The sequence below is a fragment of the Zootoca vivipara genome, chromosome 2, assembly GCF_963506605.1.
Source record: "Zootoca vivipara chromosome 2, rZooViv1.1, whole genome shotgun sequence".
Classification (NCBI taxonomy): Eukaryota; Metazoa; Chordata; class Lepidosauria; order Squamata; family Lacertidae; genus Zootoca; species Zootoca vivipara.
Genome location: NC_083277.1, coordinates 21,119,203 through 21,137,495, shown reverse-complemented (window position 1 = coordinate 21,137,495; position 18,293 = coordinate 21,119,203). Strand labels below are relative to the sequence as shown.

Below are 18,293 nucleotides of genomic sequence, written 5' to 3'. Positions count from 1 at the left end.
CGGATGCTCTTTTAAAACTACAACTCCAGGCTTAATCAAGGAGGGTGCTTCAACTTTTGTGGTATCCCCCCTCCCCAGGTGACCACCTTTTCATTTGCACAGTGGGATTTCCTCCCAGAAGAAGAAAGTGAAATATACTCGGAGTCAAGAGTGAATTTCATGCTCTTTGTTCGGCTTAGCAACAGAAGAAGAAGAAGAGAAGAATGGCTCTTTCCCCAAAACATCTCTTTCCCCAAAACATTATTTACACAAAGGGCCTTGCGTGATTGGCTACTTCAGGGCTGCACCTGTAGGCCAATCAGGTTGTGGATTCACTTCTGCCAGCAGCCTGATTGGCTACACCTGGAGGCCAATCAGGTTGTTGACTCGCTTCATCCAGGAGCCTGATTGGCTGCTCCTGCAGGCCAATCAGGTTGCTGATTCACTTCCACCTGGAGCTGGGTTGGGTGGCTCCTGCAGACCAATCAGACTGCTGCTTTCTGGATCCTATTGTTCTAGGATTCAGCTCAGTACATAACAGAAAGCATAGAGGAGAGAAGTAACCACATTACTTTCTGGGCAACGTTCTGCTGGCAGTAGACACAATCAGAGAAGAAAGTGGACAGAGCAAAAATGTAGCTTTTATCTTCATATAGTTGGCTGGTTTCTATACAGGATGGCCCCTGTGCCCCTCACAGAGCTGCAAGTGCCGGAGGGGTTTCACAATCAATGCATCTTCGAGAGGAAATCTGAGAACTGTAGCCTCTGTGAGGGAAAAGAGGGGCTCCTAACCAACTCTAACCAACGACAGCTTAACAAACTACAGCTCCCAGAATTCTGTGCGGAAAAGCCACAACTTTTTAAAGTGGCTTTCAGTGTGTGGTGTAAAAGCAGCCTTTGTCTAATTCCCTGTGTGTGTGTGTGTGTGTGTGTGTGTGTGTGTGTGTGTGTGTGAGAGAGAGAGAGAGAGAGAGAGAGAGAGAGAGAGAGAGAGAGAGGCTGCATCTACACAGCTTTTTTTAAAAAACACTCTGAAAATGCTTTGAAGAAAACCGTTTTAAAGCTCGCAATGGAAAATTTCATAGTTCTTATTTCAGCTCTACAGCATCATCTGGTGTCAAAGTGTTAAAACACATTTATAACTTCTTTTTCTTTTACTAATGTAGCTTTAGCTTGAGCCCAGAGAAAGAAAGACCGTTCCTCGAGGGAACCCATATACTGTCACTGGAAAGATGCTAAACCCAGGCAAAAAGCTGCCCTCATTACTCTGGTCAGGTATGTTAGCCTCTAGTCCTGGCATCCCCAAACTGTGGCCCTCCACATGTTTTGGCCTACAACTCCCATGATCCCTAGCTAACAGGACCAGTGGTCAGGGATGATGGGAATTGTAGTCCAAAACATCTGGAGGGCCGAAGTTTGGGGATGCCTGCTCTAGTCACTTAAGGTCAGCAACATTGTGGAGCTACTTCCAAGGCCCCAGCCCTGCAAAGAATTCACAAAGCAATGTCGTCTTCTCTATTTCCAAGTCGCTTGGTGGAAATCGTGAAATCTATTGGAGCACTTCACGATCCAAGGATGTATAATGCAGCCAACTGTCTGGAACAAAACAGCAGGTCTGGGTTTGGCCAACGTCTGGATAAAAGAGTGCCTGGGGGCTTCATGAATGCTTCCACCTTGCTTTTCAGAAGCAAGATAGGATACAAATGCATTAATAATGATGGTGGTGATGTTTAGAATCTTTGCACAATGCAGAGTCTCAAAAAGAGAATAAGGTCATGAGATTAAGCTGATTAACTTCCCCATTATTAATTTTGGGAGGGCAAATCCTTTGATGTGTCTCACCTGTTCGTTGTTCACAATATGTATTCCGCCTGTGGCTGAGATACTTAATTTACGGGGTCCCATGAACACCTGAGAGTGTTGGCAATCCTTGCTCAATCCGGCCTCATTTCATAACAACCATTTGGCAAGGATCCCCTTATTCTTAGAACACGTTGTGTCGGCAAAGAAGACAAAAGCAAATTCTGCCCTGGAACAAAGAGTTTTCGACATCCCCAGGCAAGCCTGCCCTGTGTACGAGTTGCATATTGATGCCCACAGCCCAAGCCCTCCCACTTCAATCAACCCACCTTTGCATGAGCAGGTAAATGAACCACAAGCACAGCAGGATCATGGTTTGTTTTGCACTCTTGCACTAAGTACAAGTTCTAGTGTCACTGCTGCCAGAACTGCTTTGGGTCTGCTGTTTTCTAGTGTTCAGCTATAGCAAGTGCAGTTGCAGTTAATATAAGTATAGTTACATTCACAGCGCTTTGGTGAGAAGTTGCCCAAGGTTTTGGTCTAGAGACTGAGCCTGACAAAAATGTTTAAACCACTAAACCCATTGGTTTGCATCCATCTGTCTCGGGAGACAATGGAGGGGTGAGTTGAACTGTTGCAATGTTGCAACATCTGCTGTGGCTATAAAGATTGATAAGGGAGAGAGATGTTTTGTTGCAGCTGGGGCAGATGAAGGCTTCCGGTTGTGCTGATGCAGATTTATTCTCTCTGCACTCCTCCCAGAATCATTCCTCCCTTGGTCACTGCTGCGGATAAACGTCCTGGCTGGCTGTCACCAGGCACTGCGGTCGTCTGCAAGGGATTCCCACATGGTGGGGTGGATGCTGCAAGACATAACCTATCGTTTTTTAGGGTGGGGGGGAGGAATTTAAAATCCCATTATATATAATTTAAATCTGGTCCAGAACTGGGAGCCATCTTCCAAGGTCATAGCCAGGATCAATAATGGACAAAAGTATTCCCCTTGTCAGGATTTCCTGCTCTCTCTCTATCTGGATTGGCTTTTTAAAAAAAAAACCCACAAGAAGTGATAAGGATTTATGCAATGTTAAATGTTTAGGAAATAAGGTATGATATATGAGTTAAGAGATATGGAGATATTGTTGGAGATACAGTGGTGCCTCGCTTAACGAATGCCCTGCTTAACGAAATTTCCGCTTAACAGAAGGATTTTTCGAGCGGAGGTTGCCTCGCTAGACGAATTCGTTTTATGAAAAATTTGTCTAGCGAATCGCGGTTTCCCATAGGAATGCATTGAAATTCAATTAATGCGTTCCTATGGGCAAAAAAAAAATAAAAAAAAATTCAATGCATTCCTATGGGATTCGCTAGACGAATTTTTCGTTATAAGAAAAGACCCGTGGAACGAATTAAATTCGTCTAGCGAGGCACCACTGTATATGAAAGCTGCATGATTTAGCTATAAAATTGAGCTCAAGGAGGGAGATGCGAGGAAGTCTATAATGTTAAGAAATAAGATTTAAAATGATATTTGGTTTCTTTTTCTCTCTCTTTGTTCTTTTTTCTTTTTAAATTCTTTTTCTATATTTTTTTGTGCTTATGTTGTTTTAAAATGAATAAAAATTATGTGAAAGGGGGGGGGGACCACAAGATTCTCCCACCTTATATTTACACTTTGTGCCACTAGCTGGTGTTCAGGCTAGCTCTGATGCAGTAGTGATAAAACAGCCCTACAGCAAATCCAGCCTGTTGAATGAGTCTGAGAATCATAGAATCATAGAGTTGGAAGAGACCACAAGGGCCATCCAGTCCAACCCCCTGCCGAGCAGGAAACAGACACACACACATAACTAGCTGAGTAGAGGAGTGCATATGCTCAGATATGACTCCCTTCCTTCTGAAAGGCTTACTTCTGAGTTAAGCCTGCACAATATTGCATTATACTTCCCCTCCTTCATCGGTGATCTCTCTGACGGGCAGCCTGACCGCCTCAATATTACCTCATCCTTGCTTCAGATGTCAGTTTGCTCCAACCACCCCCTCAGCTTTACAATGGCACTGGGAGGTTTCATTTATTTGACAAGCAGATCCCATTAACTCGAAGGGACTGAGCAACTTTATATAATTTTTTTTTTTAATTCACTGCACTAATCTCAATGAACTATAGCTTCCCGCCCGACCACCAGTTCACACATGCACACAATTCCCAGCTCTCTTAACTTCCCTGTCCTACCTTCTTGACTTGACCAAGAAATACACTTATTCTTTGGACCTATAGTCACATTTGGAAATCTGTCATAGACAACAATACAAGACAACTGCTCCCCTGTTTGTTATTTTATTGTTTCCTAAAATTTATACCCTGATGTTGGGAAAAGACCCTGATGTTGGGAAAGATTGAGGGCACTAGGAGAAGGGGACGACAGACTACGAACATGAAGTTTGACCAAACTGCGGGAGGCAGTGGAAGACAGGAGTGCCTGGCATGCTATGGTCCATGGGGTCACGAAGAGTTGGACACGACTAAACGACTAAACAACAACAACAACAACAAAACTTATACACTGCTTGATTGTAAAACAAACAAACACCTCAAAGTGACATGCCATAGACAATAATACAAGAAAGATTCCCAAAGGGTTAGGGTGCACCCTGCCCCCCGCCCCCAAATCAAATCTTTTTTAAGTAACTCTCAACCCTCTCAACCTGTGGGCCTCCATATGTTGTCGGACTACTGTCCTATTGCCAGTGTGGCCAATGAGCAGGGATGATGGGCATTGTAGTCCATCAATATCCCAAGGGTGGTAGGTTTCCCGCCCTTGCTCCAAAATACGCATGTCAATTCATCCCCCGATGTAGGTATGGGGAACCTTCGGCTCTCCAGATGTTGGTGAGCCACACCTCCCACCTGCTCCAGCCAGCATGGCCAATGGCCAAGGAAGATTAGTGTTGCTCCACATGCCCCAATACATTTGGCCTGTATAACTCAGAAGTGAACTGTCATTGGGAAACTGCAATCCCTGAAACCAGTTTAAGAGGGTGGAGAGATGGAATGTCTTAAGCCTAATCAGACAAACACCTGGACCAATCCTTGCAGAAAACACAATAAAGGGTTTATCTTAATCTCAGCGTGAAGGTGTTGACGGTGGAGGAGGAGGATATTAAAGTAGTAGGGCATCACGGTGTTTTAAACATACAGTCCACATCAAATGATTTCTGCATCTAACCTAGTTACAGGTAGGTAGCCGTGTTGGTCTGAGTCGAAGCAAAATAAAAAAATTCCTTCAGTAGCACCTTAAAGACCAACTAACTTTTTTTTTTGGTATGAGCTTTCGTGTGCATGCACACTTCTTCAGATACACTTGAAACAGAAGAGCCAGACCCTTATGTATATACAGAGGGTGGGGGTAGGTGGGAATGGGTGACGGGCTGGTAGGAGTGGTAAACCTGTTGATGGCTGTTAACGACTGCTGATGACTGCAATTGGTCCTGCGGGGGGGGGGGGGAGGCAAGGGCTGAGGCGCTAAAGAAAGCTTGATCATGCATAATGAGATAAGAATCCAATGTCTTTGTTCATCCCAGGTGGTTCCGTGGTTTTAAGCTTGGTAATGAGTTCCAATTTCCAGTCTGCCTCTGAAATCTTTCTGCAATAAAACAGCTGCCTTGAGATCTTGTATAGAATGTCCTGGGAGATTGAAGTGTTCTCCTACTGGTTTCTCTGTCTTGTGGTTCCTGATGTCAGATTTATGTCCATTTATCCTTTGGCGTAGGGTTTGGCCTGTTTGTCCAAACCCTACGCTATCTAACCCAGTATTTCCCGCCGGGGCTGGCAGCAACTCTTTGGGCTCCCAGGCAGAGGTCTCTCCCATCAACTGCTGCCTGATCTGTTTTTTTGCTGGAAATGCTGGGTATTGCAGCATGTGCTCCGCCACTGGAGTTTGATCTTTCCCCAGTACAACACACACCCAAGAAAATCCATAGGTGCTGGTTATTAAATATTGCTTTCTCCAAGACTCAGATCTGCTGGAAAGTCTGGTGTCTTTTAGCCCTCTGCCCAGCACCCACCTCCCCAGGAAAAAGATGGTTGAGCGTCCAAAGTAAACCAAAGGACACCCATACCCTAAAACAGGGGGTCTCAAACTGTGGCCAGCAGGCCACCAGTGGCAAGTAAACTTAATTCAGATGGTGTGCAGCATGTTTCTGGATTTGCGGTTAAAGGCAGGAAATGGCACATCTATCGCATTAAATATGTGTATTGGCTTTTAACTGCATTTTTATTGCTTCTTTTATTTCTTACATTGTATTGCAATTTGAATTCTACAATGAAATGCAAGATCTAATAAAAGAAGCAATAAAAATGTCATTAAAAATCACAGTGCATTACAGTGGCCACGGAAGGCAGAAGAATCGCTAAGTGGTCCAGCAAGACCCTTAGTGATCTTCAAATGGTCCTGGGGGGGGGGGTGTTTGTTTGGAAACCACTTTCCTAGAAGCAACCTCCATTTAAGCTGGTTCATAAAGATTTTATAGCAGGTTTTCAACAGGTGAAAGTTATGGTGCTATGCGCAGAGTTCTGAAACTCTTAACCTCGCTTTCTGTCCTTGCTGAGCCTGGTAATTGAAGGGCATTTGTTTCCACTTGCCTTCATCCAAATCCAGTTATAAAACAGGATCAATAATTTGCCTTCTTATGAAGTGGGTTAGATTACCCGTTTAGGGAAAAAAATGTCTCAAGGAAGGAGTCATGTTTCCCTTCCCTTTCTGTTGAACTTGTGCCTAAGGGGAAACGAAGGCCTTGCGAACGTGGATGTTGCTGAAAAGCCATCAAATTTGTATAAACCGATCTTGTGGAAACTAGCAGGAATTTTCAGTGTTTGTCGGCCTTCCTTTGTCAGCCAGTGTGGTGTAATGATTAGAGTGCAGGGAAACCTGGGTTCGAATCCCCACTCAGCTGTGAAGATCATCGGGTGATGTTGGGCCATACATACCTCTCTCAGCCTAACCTACCTCACCCGGTTGTTGCGAGGATGAAATGGGGAGCAGGAGAACCATGTACACCAACCACCTTGAGCTCTTTGAGAAGAAAACGTGGCAGGTATATCAATGTGAAATTGAATCAGAGAATTGTAGAGTTGGAAGGGATCCCCGAGGGTCATCTAGTCCAACCCCCTGCAATGCAGGAATCTTTTCCCCGACGTGGAGCTTGAACTCACGACCCTGAGATTAAGTTCCTCATGCTCTACTGACTGGGCTCCCCAGCAATAAACCTCCACGCTGTTAAGCAACTTCAGCACAATGCTGCTGTTCCAGTTTCGGGGCTGATAAAGCAGCCAAATGCCCAAAGTCCAAAGTGTTATTACCTTTCTTTAACCCCCGCTCTCCCTGAGCTCCCTGGAACAACTGCATGACAGGCAAAAAAAATTCAGCAGTGCATCTTTTTCCTAACATGAGGATGCAATGGTGGGGATTGCATAAGCAATTCCCATCTGATCCCAGGCATATGCTGATCGTTCAGCCCGGACACAGAGGTCCAGCTCTGAGGGCCTTCTGACGGTCCCCTCACTGTAAGTAGTGAGCTTACAGGGAACCAGGCAGAGGGCCTTCTCGGTAGCGGCGCCCTCCCTGTGGAACGCCCTCCCATCAGAAGTCCAGGAAATAAGCAGCTATCCTATTTTTAAAGGACATCTGAAGGCAGCCCTGTTTGGGGAAGTTTTTAATGTTTGAAGTTTTATTCTGTTTTTAGTGTTCTGTTGGGAGCCACCCAGAGCCAGATGGACGGGGTATAAATAATAAAAGTATTACAATTATTTTTATTTTTATTATCATTATTATTATTATCATTATCATCATCATCAGTGAAGGCCGCATTTCAGATATGAGATGGGAGGCCACTAGAGGACGGGCTTTCTCTTATTGCAGAATGCCCTCCCCAAGCATATTTGCCTGGGGCCCACCGTATACAGTCATACCTCAGGTTAAGTACGCTGCAGGTTGCGTACTTTAGGGTTAAGAACCACGCGGACCTGAAGGCAATGGGGCCCTTTATATGTCCTTTGTCAACAACAAATGGTCGCTGTTCTTTGTGTTGAATATATGCTATATGGTAATTTATGGATCTAATAGCTATCTAAAGCTATTTGCACATGTTGCCCTGCAACCAGTCCATGCAGAATGTAGGCACACTATATATAGAAATGAGCAAACCAGTGATACTTTAGGGAGCAGGCGAGCAGGCTTACATCATACTTACCGGTACATCATAGGAGCCTACACAACACAAAACACTGTTGCTGTATGTAGGTTTTATTTGTTTTTTATCTTATATTTTGGAAATGGACATCCAGGTTTTTTTTCTTTATTTTTTTTGGGGGGGCAAGAGAATGGAGCCCTAAATTATAGCTTGTTTAGCTTATACGTAAATCCGGCACTGCTTGGTGGAGAGCATTTAGGAGAGGATGGAGTTAAGCATAAAGCCTTGATTTCATCATCTATTATATGAGGGTGAACTCTGATCCTGTTAACAATAACAGCGACAAGCCCCTCTGATCTGAGAAGGCAAAGAGAGAGAGAGAGAGCTTTCTTGGCGTTCTTCCTCCGTTCCCGGGAGCAGCTCGGCATTCCGGCCAGGAGAAGGCGGTGGCGACACGCGTCAGCCAGTACGATAGAGACGGAGGAAACACCATAGACGCGCATATGCAAAGAAGGGGGGAAAAGGGCATTCAAACTTAGCAAGGCGCCCGGCAGTGGAAGCCTTCCCGTCAGCCGCTCGGATCAGGAAATAGCTTTGCGAGGATTCCCCTTGGCGAAGGGCGGTAAGTCACTTTGCACGACCCACCCACGTGTGCGTGGTGGGGGGAGGAGAGGGGGCCTGACAGAAGCTGGACTCGCTTTCCTGGGAGTTAAATCCCCCACCCCCGATTTCGGTGGGATTTTAACTTCTCGGTAGACTTTCCCGACTGAGTTAACTTTGCCCGTCGGAAACAACAGAGGTTTCACACGGGAGGTTTTTAAGCATCTGTCACGGGTGCTTTAGTTGAGAATGCGCGCATTTGCAGGGGGCTGGACTAGATGACCGTCAGGGTCCCCCCTCCAACTCTACCGTTCTATGGATTTCTGATTGTGTGCGTGAATGCCCACACAGTTATCATTCACCGCCCGTACTTTTCCGCACTACATTTCCGCCCCGCCTCACTGTTTTACAACCCAACAAGGCTCAAAAACCCACACCTGCAACTCGGGATGAAACAGCATGCATCTGATGGAGGGCGATTCCCCCCCCCCAGGGATGCCTATATAAATTTGTTAAACTTTAAAGGTGCCACGAGGGTCTTCAGTTGGATATCGCCTGGGTTGTTCCTGTCTGAGACGTTTCTTTGAGATCAGAGGTAGGGAAATCCCCTATCAGCTTTATAGAAAGTGCGATTTTAATGGAAGGCTTTCTATTGCAAAATAATAATTCTCAGTTTTGAAAATGTTTAACCCATGTTGGGCGTGTGTGGAAGGAAAAACAGGTACCTTGGGATGTGCGAGCCCAGGCATTAAATTTGTTGTGCAAGAGGGTACAGTCTGTGTGATATCTACAGCTGCAGTCAGCACAAAGTTTGAGGTTTTGCAATAACTCCTGTGTCCTTAGGTACAAAGCACAGGTTTAATGCACCGTGCCAAGAAAATGGGCGGGGTGGGGGGTGGGAGGCAAAGTAAGTACTGTACTGTACACTTGGCTTTATAAAGAGGACAGATCTCCCCAGCCCCCAGGAACTCTTAATTCACAACAGCTTAAAATGCGGTTTGCAGAAAGTAGATTGTGATCTGCAGGCAGCTCTTTGATTTGCAATAGATCAGCACAAGGATTCTGGCTGCCAATTGTTTAATAGCTCCAACAGCAAACCACCACCACCACCCCCCCAAAAAAGGGTTGATGAAATGAAGGTTGGGAACCAGGAGTTGGGAACCAGAATCAGTTCCGGTTCTGACAACAAATTCCTGGTAGATGAAGGGAACGCTGTGGATGTAGCCTATTGATTTCAGCAAGGCCTTTGACAAGGTGCCCCATTATATTCTTGTAAAGAAGCTGGTAAAATGCAGGCTAGACAATGCTACCATTCAGTGGATTTGTAACTGGCTGGCTGACCGAACCCAAAGGGTGCTCATCAATGGCTCCTCCTCATCCTGGAGAGTAGTGACTAGTGGGGTGCCACAGGGTTCTGCCTTGGGCCCAGTCTTATTCAACATCTTTATCAATGACTTGGATGATGGGCTTGAGGGCATCCTGAGCAAGTTTGCAGACGACACCAAATTGGGAGGGGTGGCTAATACCCCAGAGGACAGGATCACACTTCAAAATGACCTTAACAGATTAGACAACTGGGCCAAAGCAAACAAGATGAATTTTAACAAGGAGAAATGTAAAGTACTACACTTGGGCAAAAAAACCGAAAGGCACAAATACAGGATGGGAGACACCTGTACATGTGAAAAGGATCTAGGAGTCTTGGTAGACCACAAACTTGACATGAGTCAACAGTGTGATGCAGCAGCTAAAAAAGCCAATGCAATTCTGGGCTGCATCAATAGGAGTATAGCATCTAGATCAAGGGAAGTAATAGTACCACTGTATTCTGCTCTGGTCAGACCTCACCTGGAGTACTGTGTCCAGTTCTGGGCACCACAGTTCAAGAAGGATACAGACAAGCTGGAACATGTCCAGAAGAGGGCAACCAAAATGGTCAAAGGCCTGGAAATGATGCCTTATGAGGAACGGCTTAGGGAGCTGGGTATGTTTAGCCTGGAGAAGAGAAGGTTAAGGGGTGATATGATAGCCATGTTCAAATATATAAAAGGATGTCATATAGAGGAGGGAGAAAGGTTGTTTTCTGCTGCTCCAGAGAAGTGGACACGGAGCAATGGATTCAAACTCCAAGAAAGAAGATTCCACCTAAACATTAGGAAGAACTTCCTGACAGTAAGAGCTGTTCGGCAGTGGAATTTGCTGCCAAGGAGTGTGGTGGAGTCTCCTTCTTTGGAGGTCTTTAAGCAGAGGCTTGACAGCCATCTGTCAGGAATGTTTTGATGGTGTTTCCTGCTTGGCAGGGGGTTGGACTGGATGGCCCTCGTGGTCTCTTCCAACTATGATTCTATGATTCCTGGGCTGAACATATGCTCAAAGGCACCATGGTCCTCAAGTCTCTCCCTCCTCGCCACTGTTTTGCACCTGATTCCAATTGTTGGATCTTTTGAGTTCTGTTATTCTCCAGCAGATGGTATTGAGAGGCATGGGGGGGCTATGAACCCAGTGGTGGCATATTAACAACAACAACAACAACAACAACAACAACAACAACAACAACAACAACAATTTTATTATTTATACCCCGCCCATCTGGCTGGGTTTCCCCAACCACTCTGTGCAGCTCCCAACAGAATATTAAGGTAAAGGGACCCCTGACCATTAGGTCCAGTCGTGTCCGACTCTGGGGTTGCGGCGCTCATCTCGAAACACAATAAACTTCATAATTACCAGCTGCCAGCACCCATGAATTTTTCCGATCCCCTTTCAAACCTAGTGGCCAGTAGCTTATTGGTGATTTCTGCAGTTGGGCACACGTTCAAGGGATCTCAGGGTTTCAGCCAATGATTATAATTATGAGCAGGCTCTTCCCAGGTTAGCATATTCTCAAGGTGGAGCCAATTGATTTAAAGGTGTGCTCACAGAGCGCAATCCTGCGCACGTTTACTCAGAAGTAAAGTGCACATGGGGCTGTGTCGATAGCCATTCAAGGGCCGTCTTAAAGAAGCTTCAGTTCTGCAGACAAAAATATAAAACCCCACAACTTCATTATAAGACTTCTGCAAATGCTCAGTAACTACTAATTTCCTCTGTCTCTTCAGCATTCCACCCACATTTAGAATGGCATCGTGGAATGCAAATAAAAACATCCAGAATTCCACTGGACAAATTGTGAACCCTGACCTTGAAATTGAAAGAAAAACGGCCTCCTTCAGTGTCGAACGACTGACCAATATACTGGATGGAGGTGCTGAAAAGACGCAGATGCGAAGGGCAGTAGGTAAGTCGTCCACATGGAAATAAGTATTTGTGTTAGTTTGAATGTCGACACTATTTTTAATGCTTCCCCAACTATGCATCCGTTTGCCTTTTGGTGTATCCTCCTTCGCAGCGCTTAAAAACAATTTTTGGAGCTGGATAAATTTGTTTGGAACAAAAGGCTTAGCCAAACCAATTGTAGTTTTGCAGTCTTCAGAAACTGGACCGGTGAGACAATTGATTTTAAAGGGGCTCTTCTGGAACGACCTGTTCATTGCACATTCATCCTGATTAAGTTTGTGCAAAAGCTAAAACTTAGGTTGTGCAAGAACCTTGAACCTGGTCCAGTATGAACAGCTAGCACAAGCTTTTAAGCGCTGGGTTTATGTGCTGGCAGTAGTCTGTCCCCATCAACTTGTATGTATTAAATGATGGTGGATTTCATACAAGTTGTCAGCAGGCTGGACCCCCAACTCAGCGATACGGTGAGGAAGAGCCTTAGGTTAATGTGAATGGCCTGGAGGTTTCTGCTGCGTTATGCTTCACTGCTAGAACCGCGTTTTCTTCTGTAAATCTCTTAGTGAACATCAGTGTAATTGCAGCTTGGTTGATTCATGTGCCTCGGCCTGCTTAAAGGATCGTTGTATGCTCTGCAGATGCCATGATTCAGAGTGATCCGGTGTTCAGCCTAGAAAACCAGTACTTCATGAGCCAGAACGAAAGATACGAAGATGCTATCAGGAAGTCCGTTCACCTCTCGAAGAAGGCGGCTGAAATGGGATGGGCGACAGATGGACCTGAACTGGGTTACTGCAGCAGGTGATTTGAAAACAACAGAATGCTGCTAGAATTGTATTAGCTGTCTAAAAAAAAAAAAAAGTGCCTGCTTTCATCTAAGCTAAGTGGGGCGGCCCGCTACAGTCAAGGGAAATCTCTGGCTTCCAAGAGAGTGTGCGAATATGGGGCAGACAGAATTGCCTGTTGTGGATCCTATACCTTTTCAGAGTTGAGAGGGTGCCACATCTGATCTGAAAATTTACCTATATTATTATCATTATTATTTTTGTAAGCTACTGTGAGGTTTCGTTCGGTTACAATCAAGCAACGTGTCAATGTTTCTACATACATAAAGGAGCAGCTATGACCATACTGCCACGTTCTGGGCAGCCGTAGGATGAAAAGGTTGGAATTCAGGCTCAAAAAGCACAGGGGAAAAGGAAAGAGCTTGAGCACAGTAGTTCAGGCGCCTGTGACTTCAACATTGGCATAGTGCGATGTAGGGATTCCCTTGCACTTGATCTGGAAATGGCAATTAGTGCAGAAAGTGAGTGAGTGAGTGAGTGAGACCCTGTCAGCATGTCACCTGGCTGTTCAGAAAACTGCACTGGATGCTGATTGGTTACTGGGCCAGGTTCAAGGTATTAGTATTAGCATATAAAGGCCTTAACAGCTTAGAATCAGCTTACTTGATGGGTCACCTTAACTCATATAAGGACCCCTTCATTCCTCAGAATGGGCACTGTTGGAACTCCCTGCCTGTTGAACATCAGGCAGGCTCCTTCACTGTACCCTTTTCGGTGTTTGCTAAGAACATTTTTGTTCAGGCAAGCCTACCTGGACATCTTAAAGCTGACATGTACTTCAATCTATGTTTTGCTTAATTATTGATTTTAATTCTATTTAATTCTTCTTTTAAAAAAGAAAACACCTGCTTTTGACTTCACTGCCGTTTTCACGGCCGTTTTGTTTTTCTTAAACCGCTTAGAGATTCTAGTTGCAATCAGGGTGGTATATAAATTTTGTTAAGCGCATGAACAGAAAGTAAGGTTGCAGCCTTAACTTTGCTTACTTGGAAGTACACCTTGTTGAATTAAGTAGGGACTTACTTCTGACCCAGGTGGCACTGTGGTTAAACCACTGAGCCTAGGGCTTGCTGATCAGAAGGTCGGTGGTTCGAATCCCTGTGACGGGGTGAGCTCCCGTTGCTTGGTCCCAGCTCCTGCCAACCTAGCAGTTCGAAAGCACGTCAAAATGCAAGTAGATAAATAGGAACCGCTACAGCGGGAAGGTAAACGGCGTTTCCATGTGCTGCTCTGGTTTGCCAGAAGCGGCTTTGTCATGCTGGCCACATGACCTGGAAGCTATACGCCGGCTCCCTCGGCCAATAATGCGAGATGACCGCGCAACCCCAGAGTCGGTCACGACTGGACCTAATGGTCAGGGGTCCCTTTACCTTTACCTTTACCTTACTTCTAAGTACACATGGTTAGCTATGTACCAGGGATGGGAAACCCAAAGGACACCCTCCAGCCCCCCCTCTCTAACAACCAGCAACAACTTTATATGAGTGGCTTCCAACAAATCATAAAACCACAGTAAAACATCAAACATTAAAAACTTCTCTTTACACGGCTGGCTTCAAGTGTCTTTTAAAAGTCAGATGGTTGCTTGTCTGTGTGACATCTGACAGGAGGGCGTTCCACAGGGTGGGGGGCACCACTACCGAGAAGGCCCTCTGCCAGGTTCCCTGCAACCCCACTTCTTGCAGTGAGGGAACCGCTTGGAGGTGGGTTCTCAGTATCTGGGCTGAACGATGGGGGTGGAGGTGCTCCTTCACGTATGCAAGGCCAAAACTCTCCCCTTCCCAGCTCTTGGGATTTTCCCTAGGCCACCCCCCTCACTCTACTGCTTCCACGGTTGCCAGGTTAGAACATGTCCTTGAACTATGCCAATACCTCTTAATTGCCTTTACTGGTTGTAAAGAGCTCAGACATCTGCATAATTGGCATGTAGCCTACTGCACACAGGTGAAAGTTCCACCCACTGCTCCATCGTGTGGGTGGGTGGGTGTGTTCCTGGCCATGCTCACCACTGGCACCTAACCCTCGAGCTGAAAAAAGGCCCCTTTCCCCCTTTCTGTGCATACTTACTTTAAGTAAGTCCCGTTTGACTTATTTCTGAGTAAATGTGTCAGCAATTGTCCAGGAGGGTACCTACTCGTGAGTAAGGCCATGGCAGAGACACACACCTGACTGGCATGTTCCCTCCCTCCTGGGAGATCGTTCGGGAGCCTCTGGAGCGTTCTTCAGCCCGAACATCACAGTGACTGGTGTGATAAAGCACCAGCACACCTCCCACATCTGCAGAGGCTTGCGCAGTTGCGTAAAAGACTCAGCAGCACAGCATTCTGGCTAAGCTAGTTTATTTACATATAAACAGACTCGGAGCTCTTCATCATGGCTCCCTCTCTCTAGCATCACAGGCAGTAAAGAGAAAGAACAAAGGAACAACAGTCCCACGTAGGAAGACAGTAAGACAAACATCCTGTCTACGTCACATCCACTCTGTGGAATGAAAACACATACAGTCATATGATACACAATAAACCTATGACTGCAGACGGGGAATGAATCTCCCAACAAAACGTGCCTCGGACGGCACTGTAGAACTTGGATTTCCCTGTAAGCCAGTGAGGTCAAATATATATATTGTTCCATATTTGTGGGAGCCCCTTGGATTTATACGGCAGGAGGGAAAGGGCAGAAGCTGCTGCGGGAATGAGTTAGCGAAGGGTTGCCAATGGCTTTTGTGGGCGAACCGAACAAACGAGTAATGTTAGGCCCTGTCGACTGGCTATTTCAAAACGTGCTTTTTATCAGCCGTATCTATCAGGGAGCAGTACGGCCTGAGGAGGAAGGCAGGTGCCATGCCTCTGTTGTGAAGTTAAATGCCCTGCTGAAATGTCACGTTCTGCATTGATGTAATGGCCCTGTGCTTTGCGATTTTGCATTTGGGCGCAGGGATCGCCCAAATGCAAAACTTAGGGACCAACATCAGGGAGATGACATACACTTAGGGACTAACATCAGGGAGATGACAGGAATTGCATATCCTTTTGCAGGGCGCTTCATGCCAACCTGGCGTTCAACGTCCACGTGGTCTTTGTTAAGAGCCTGATGGGGTTAGCCACAGACGAACAGCTCGCCAAGTGGCTCCCTTTGGCAGAAAAATTTTACATCGTAGGGACCTATGCCCAGACCGAACTGGGTCACGGTAAGTTTACTAGCTTATTGTGGCTCTTAGGGCCAGAATCCATCCAAATACCACAGTGTCAAATTCCACTGTGCCAATGAGGCCCTAATGGGTAGCAATTGCTCCAGAGCAGTTGTGGGGAACTTTTGCCACTAACCCCCCAGGTCTGAGTCCAGGCAGCTCCAGATGGCATTTTGCCTTGCAGCAGAGTGGGCAGCTGACCGCCCAGAAGACTCCGACCATTGGCAATTGTCTGGCCCCTGAAGGCCACAAGAGGAAAATGGCTAGTAGTCTAAAGCTGTCAGGTTCAACACCTGAGTTTTAATGGCAGGGAATATCCCTATTTTTTGTTTTCGTTTTTTAAAAGACAGCTGGAGAATAGAGGTCATGGGAAAATGGGGTTAGCCACACTCAGGGCCTTTTTCCCCAGCCGGAACTTGCCGGAACCCTCAGGTGGGCGCTATTGCCATTATAAGGGAACAAGGAAGGTGTTCATGGTGATTCCTGGCACCTGTTTTTCTAGAAAAATAGCACCGGCTGCACTGACCCTGAGTCAAGGAAGCTCCAAATTAAAAATTGAGATGCCTTTGAGGGTGGAACTTGCTTACAAAAAAAGAGAAGTTGGACCCAGTCTTGAGAACAGCACGGCTGGGATTTGTGGGCCTGACTAGTGAATGTGGAATCTGCTGGTGGTCTTGCGATGCTCTGAGAAACCGTGTTTTTTTTTATTAAAGGAACTTACCTTCGGGGATTGGAGACAACAGCCACCTTTGATGCTGCTACACAGGAGTTTGTTCTCAACACGCCAAGCATCTCTGCCATGAAGTGGTGGCCGGGAGATTGTAGGTAGCAAACACACTCAGGGGTGGGGGCCTTTTCGTTCGTTCTGTCCTTTTAATTGTTTCCCCAATCTTTAAAGGGTGTATTATAGCCAAATGTTTTTAAAGTGTAAGTGGAACACTACGAATGAAACGTACAGAGGAAAACCCGCTTGCCATTCGCTGCATTTCAGCAGGAAAACACCAGGACAGAAAACAAAACAAAAAAAAACCACACAGAGCTTTGAATACCAGATTTGTGTCTAGACATGCAGCACAAAAGGAAGTCCGGATGAGCCCAGAGTTGGGTCCCTTCCCAAACCCCTGGTTACTTGTCTTCTCAATCTGCATCTTTAATTGCAGCTTTGAATATGGTCGATGCATAAAGGTATCATAGTACCATTATACAGATCTATGGTGCAACCGCACTTGGAATACTGTGTACGATTCCGGACACCCTACCTGAAAAAGGAGATTGAGGAGCTGGAAAGGGTTTGTGAAAGGGCAACCAAAATGATAGGGGGGTGGGGGTGGGAGCAGGTTTTCCTGTGAGGAAAGGTTGCAACAATTTTTAGATTAGGGAGAAATCAAGTAGCAGGGTTCAGCCCAGCTGTGCATAACATTATGTACAATGTGGAGAAAGTAGATAGAGAAAAGTTTTCTCTTTAAGAGAGGTTTAGAGAAATTGATGGAGAATAAAGCTGTTAGTGGTTCCTAGCTACATAGGCTATGTTCTCATGTCACTGTAGCTGGGAATGGCAGGTGTAGAGAATTGCTCTTGCACTCGCAGGCCTTTGGCCTCATCCAATAATAATATTACTTATATCCCACCCATCCGGCCAGGCCTCCCCAGCTACTCTGAACAGTTTCCAGCAGAACGTTAAAAGCATAATAAAACATCAGCCATTAAAAACCTCCCTAAACAGAGCTGCCTTCAGATGTCTTCTAAAAGTCAGGTAGTTGTTTATTTCCTTGACATCTGATGGGAGGGTGTTCCACTGGGTGGGCGCCACTACTGAGAAGGCCCTCTGCCTGGTTCCCTGTAACCTCACTTCTCACAGGGAGGGAACCGCCAGAAGGCCCTCAGAGCTGGACCTCAGAGTCCGGGCTGAACGATGGGGGTGGAGATGCTCCTTCAGGTATACAGGACCAAGGCCGTTTAGGGCTTTAAAGGTCAGCACCAACACTTTGAACAGGGCTGTTCTTATGTTCTGAAAATGCCGCTTAACTTTTTGAGGAATTGATGACTTATTTTCGCACCCTCCATTCACCCTTACAGTGGGACGGACGGCGACTCACGCTGTGGTCTTTGCTCAGCTTTACCTGAAAGGAAAGTCGTATGGCATGCATCCCTTCATGGTGCAGATCCGCAGCCTCCGAGATCATTCTTTGGTACCAGGTGATTTACTCCAGAGGCTCCCGAAACGATTCTACTGGGTGGTTTTTTAAAATCTGTTTCAAGCTTGCCAATGTTTCTAACCATAATCAGTGGTGCCATCAGGGCAGGCTTGGGAGGCAGACATAGAAACATAGAATTGGGAAGTTGAAAGGGACCCTAAGGCTCAATCTAGTTTAATCCCCTGCATTTGCAATCTTGGGCCCCACTCATCAGAATGAGCA

General features: G+C 46.0%; 1 protein-coding gene across 2 annotated transcripts in view; it reads left to right on the top strand.

Moving 5' to 3' along the window:
* The first annotated feature begins 8,316 nt into the window (after nt 1-8,316).
* Nucleotides 8,317-18,293, top strand: part of ACOX2 (acyl-CoA oxidase 2) — a 29,731-nt gene continuing 19,754 nt past the window's right edge. The window contains exons 1-6 of one of the 2 annotated variants that reach the window (XM_035106809.2): nt 8,317-8,590; nt 11,667-11,845; nt 12,480-12,642; nt 15,725-15,876; nt 16,590-16,697; nt 17,953-18,072. In XM_035106809.2, the coding sequence (XP_034962700.2) occupies nt 11,686-11,845; nt 12,480-12,642; nt 15,725-15,876; nt 16,590-16,697; nt 17,953-18,072 (703 nt within the window). In that variant the 5' untranslated portion in view covers nt 8,317-8,590; nt 11,667-11,685. The other variant, XM_035106811.2, reaches the window with a different exon arrangement.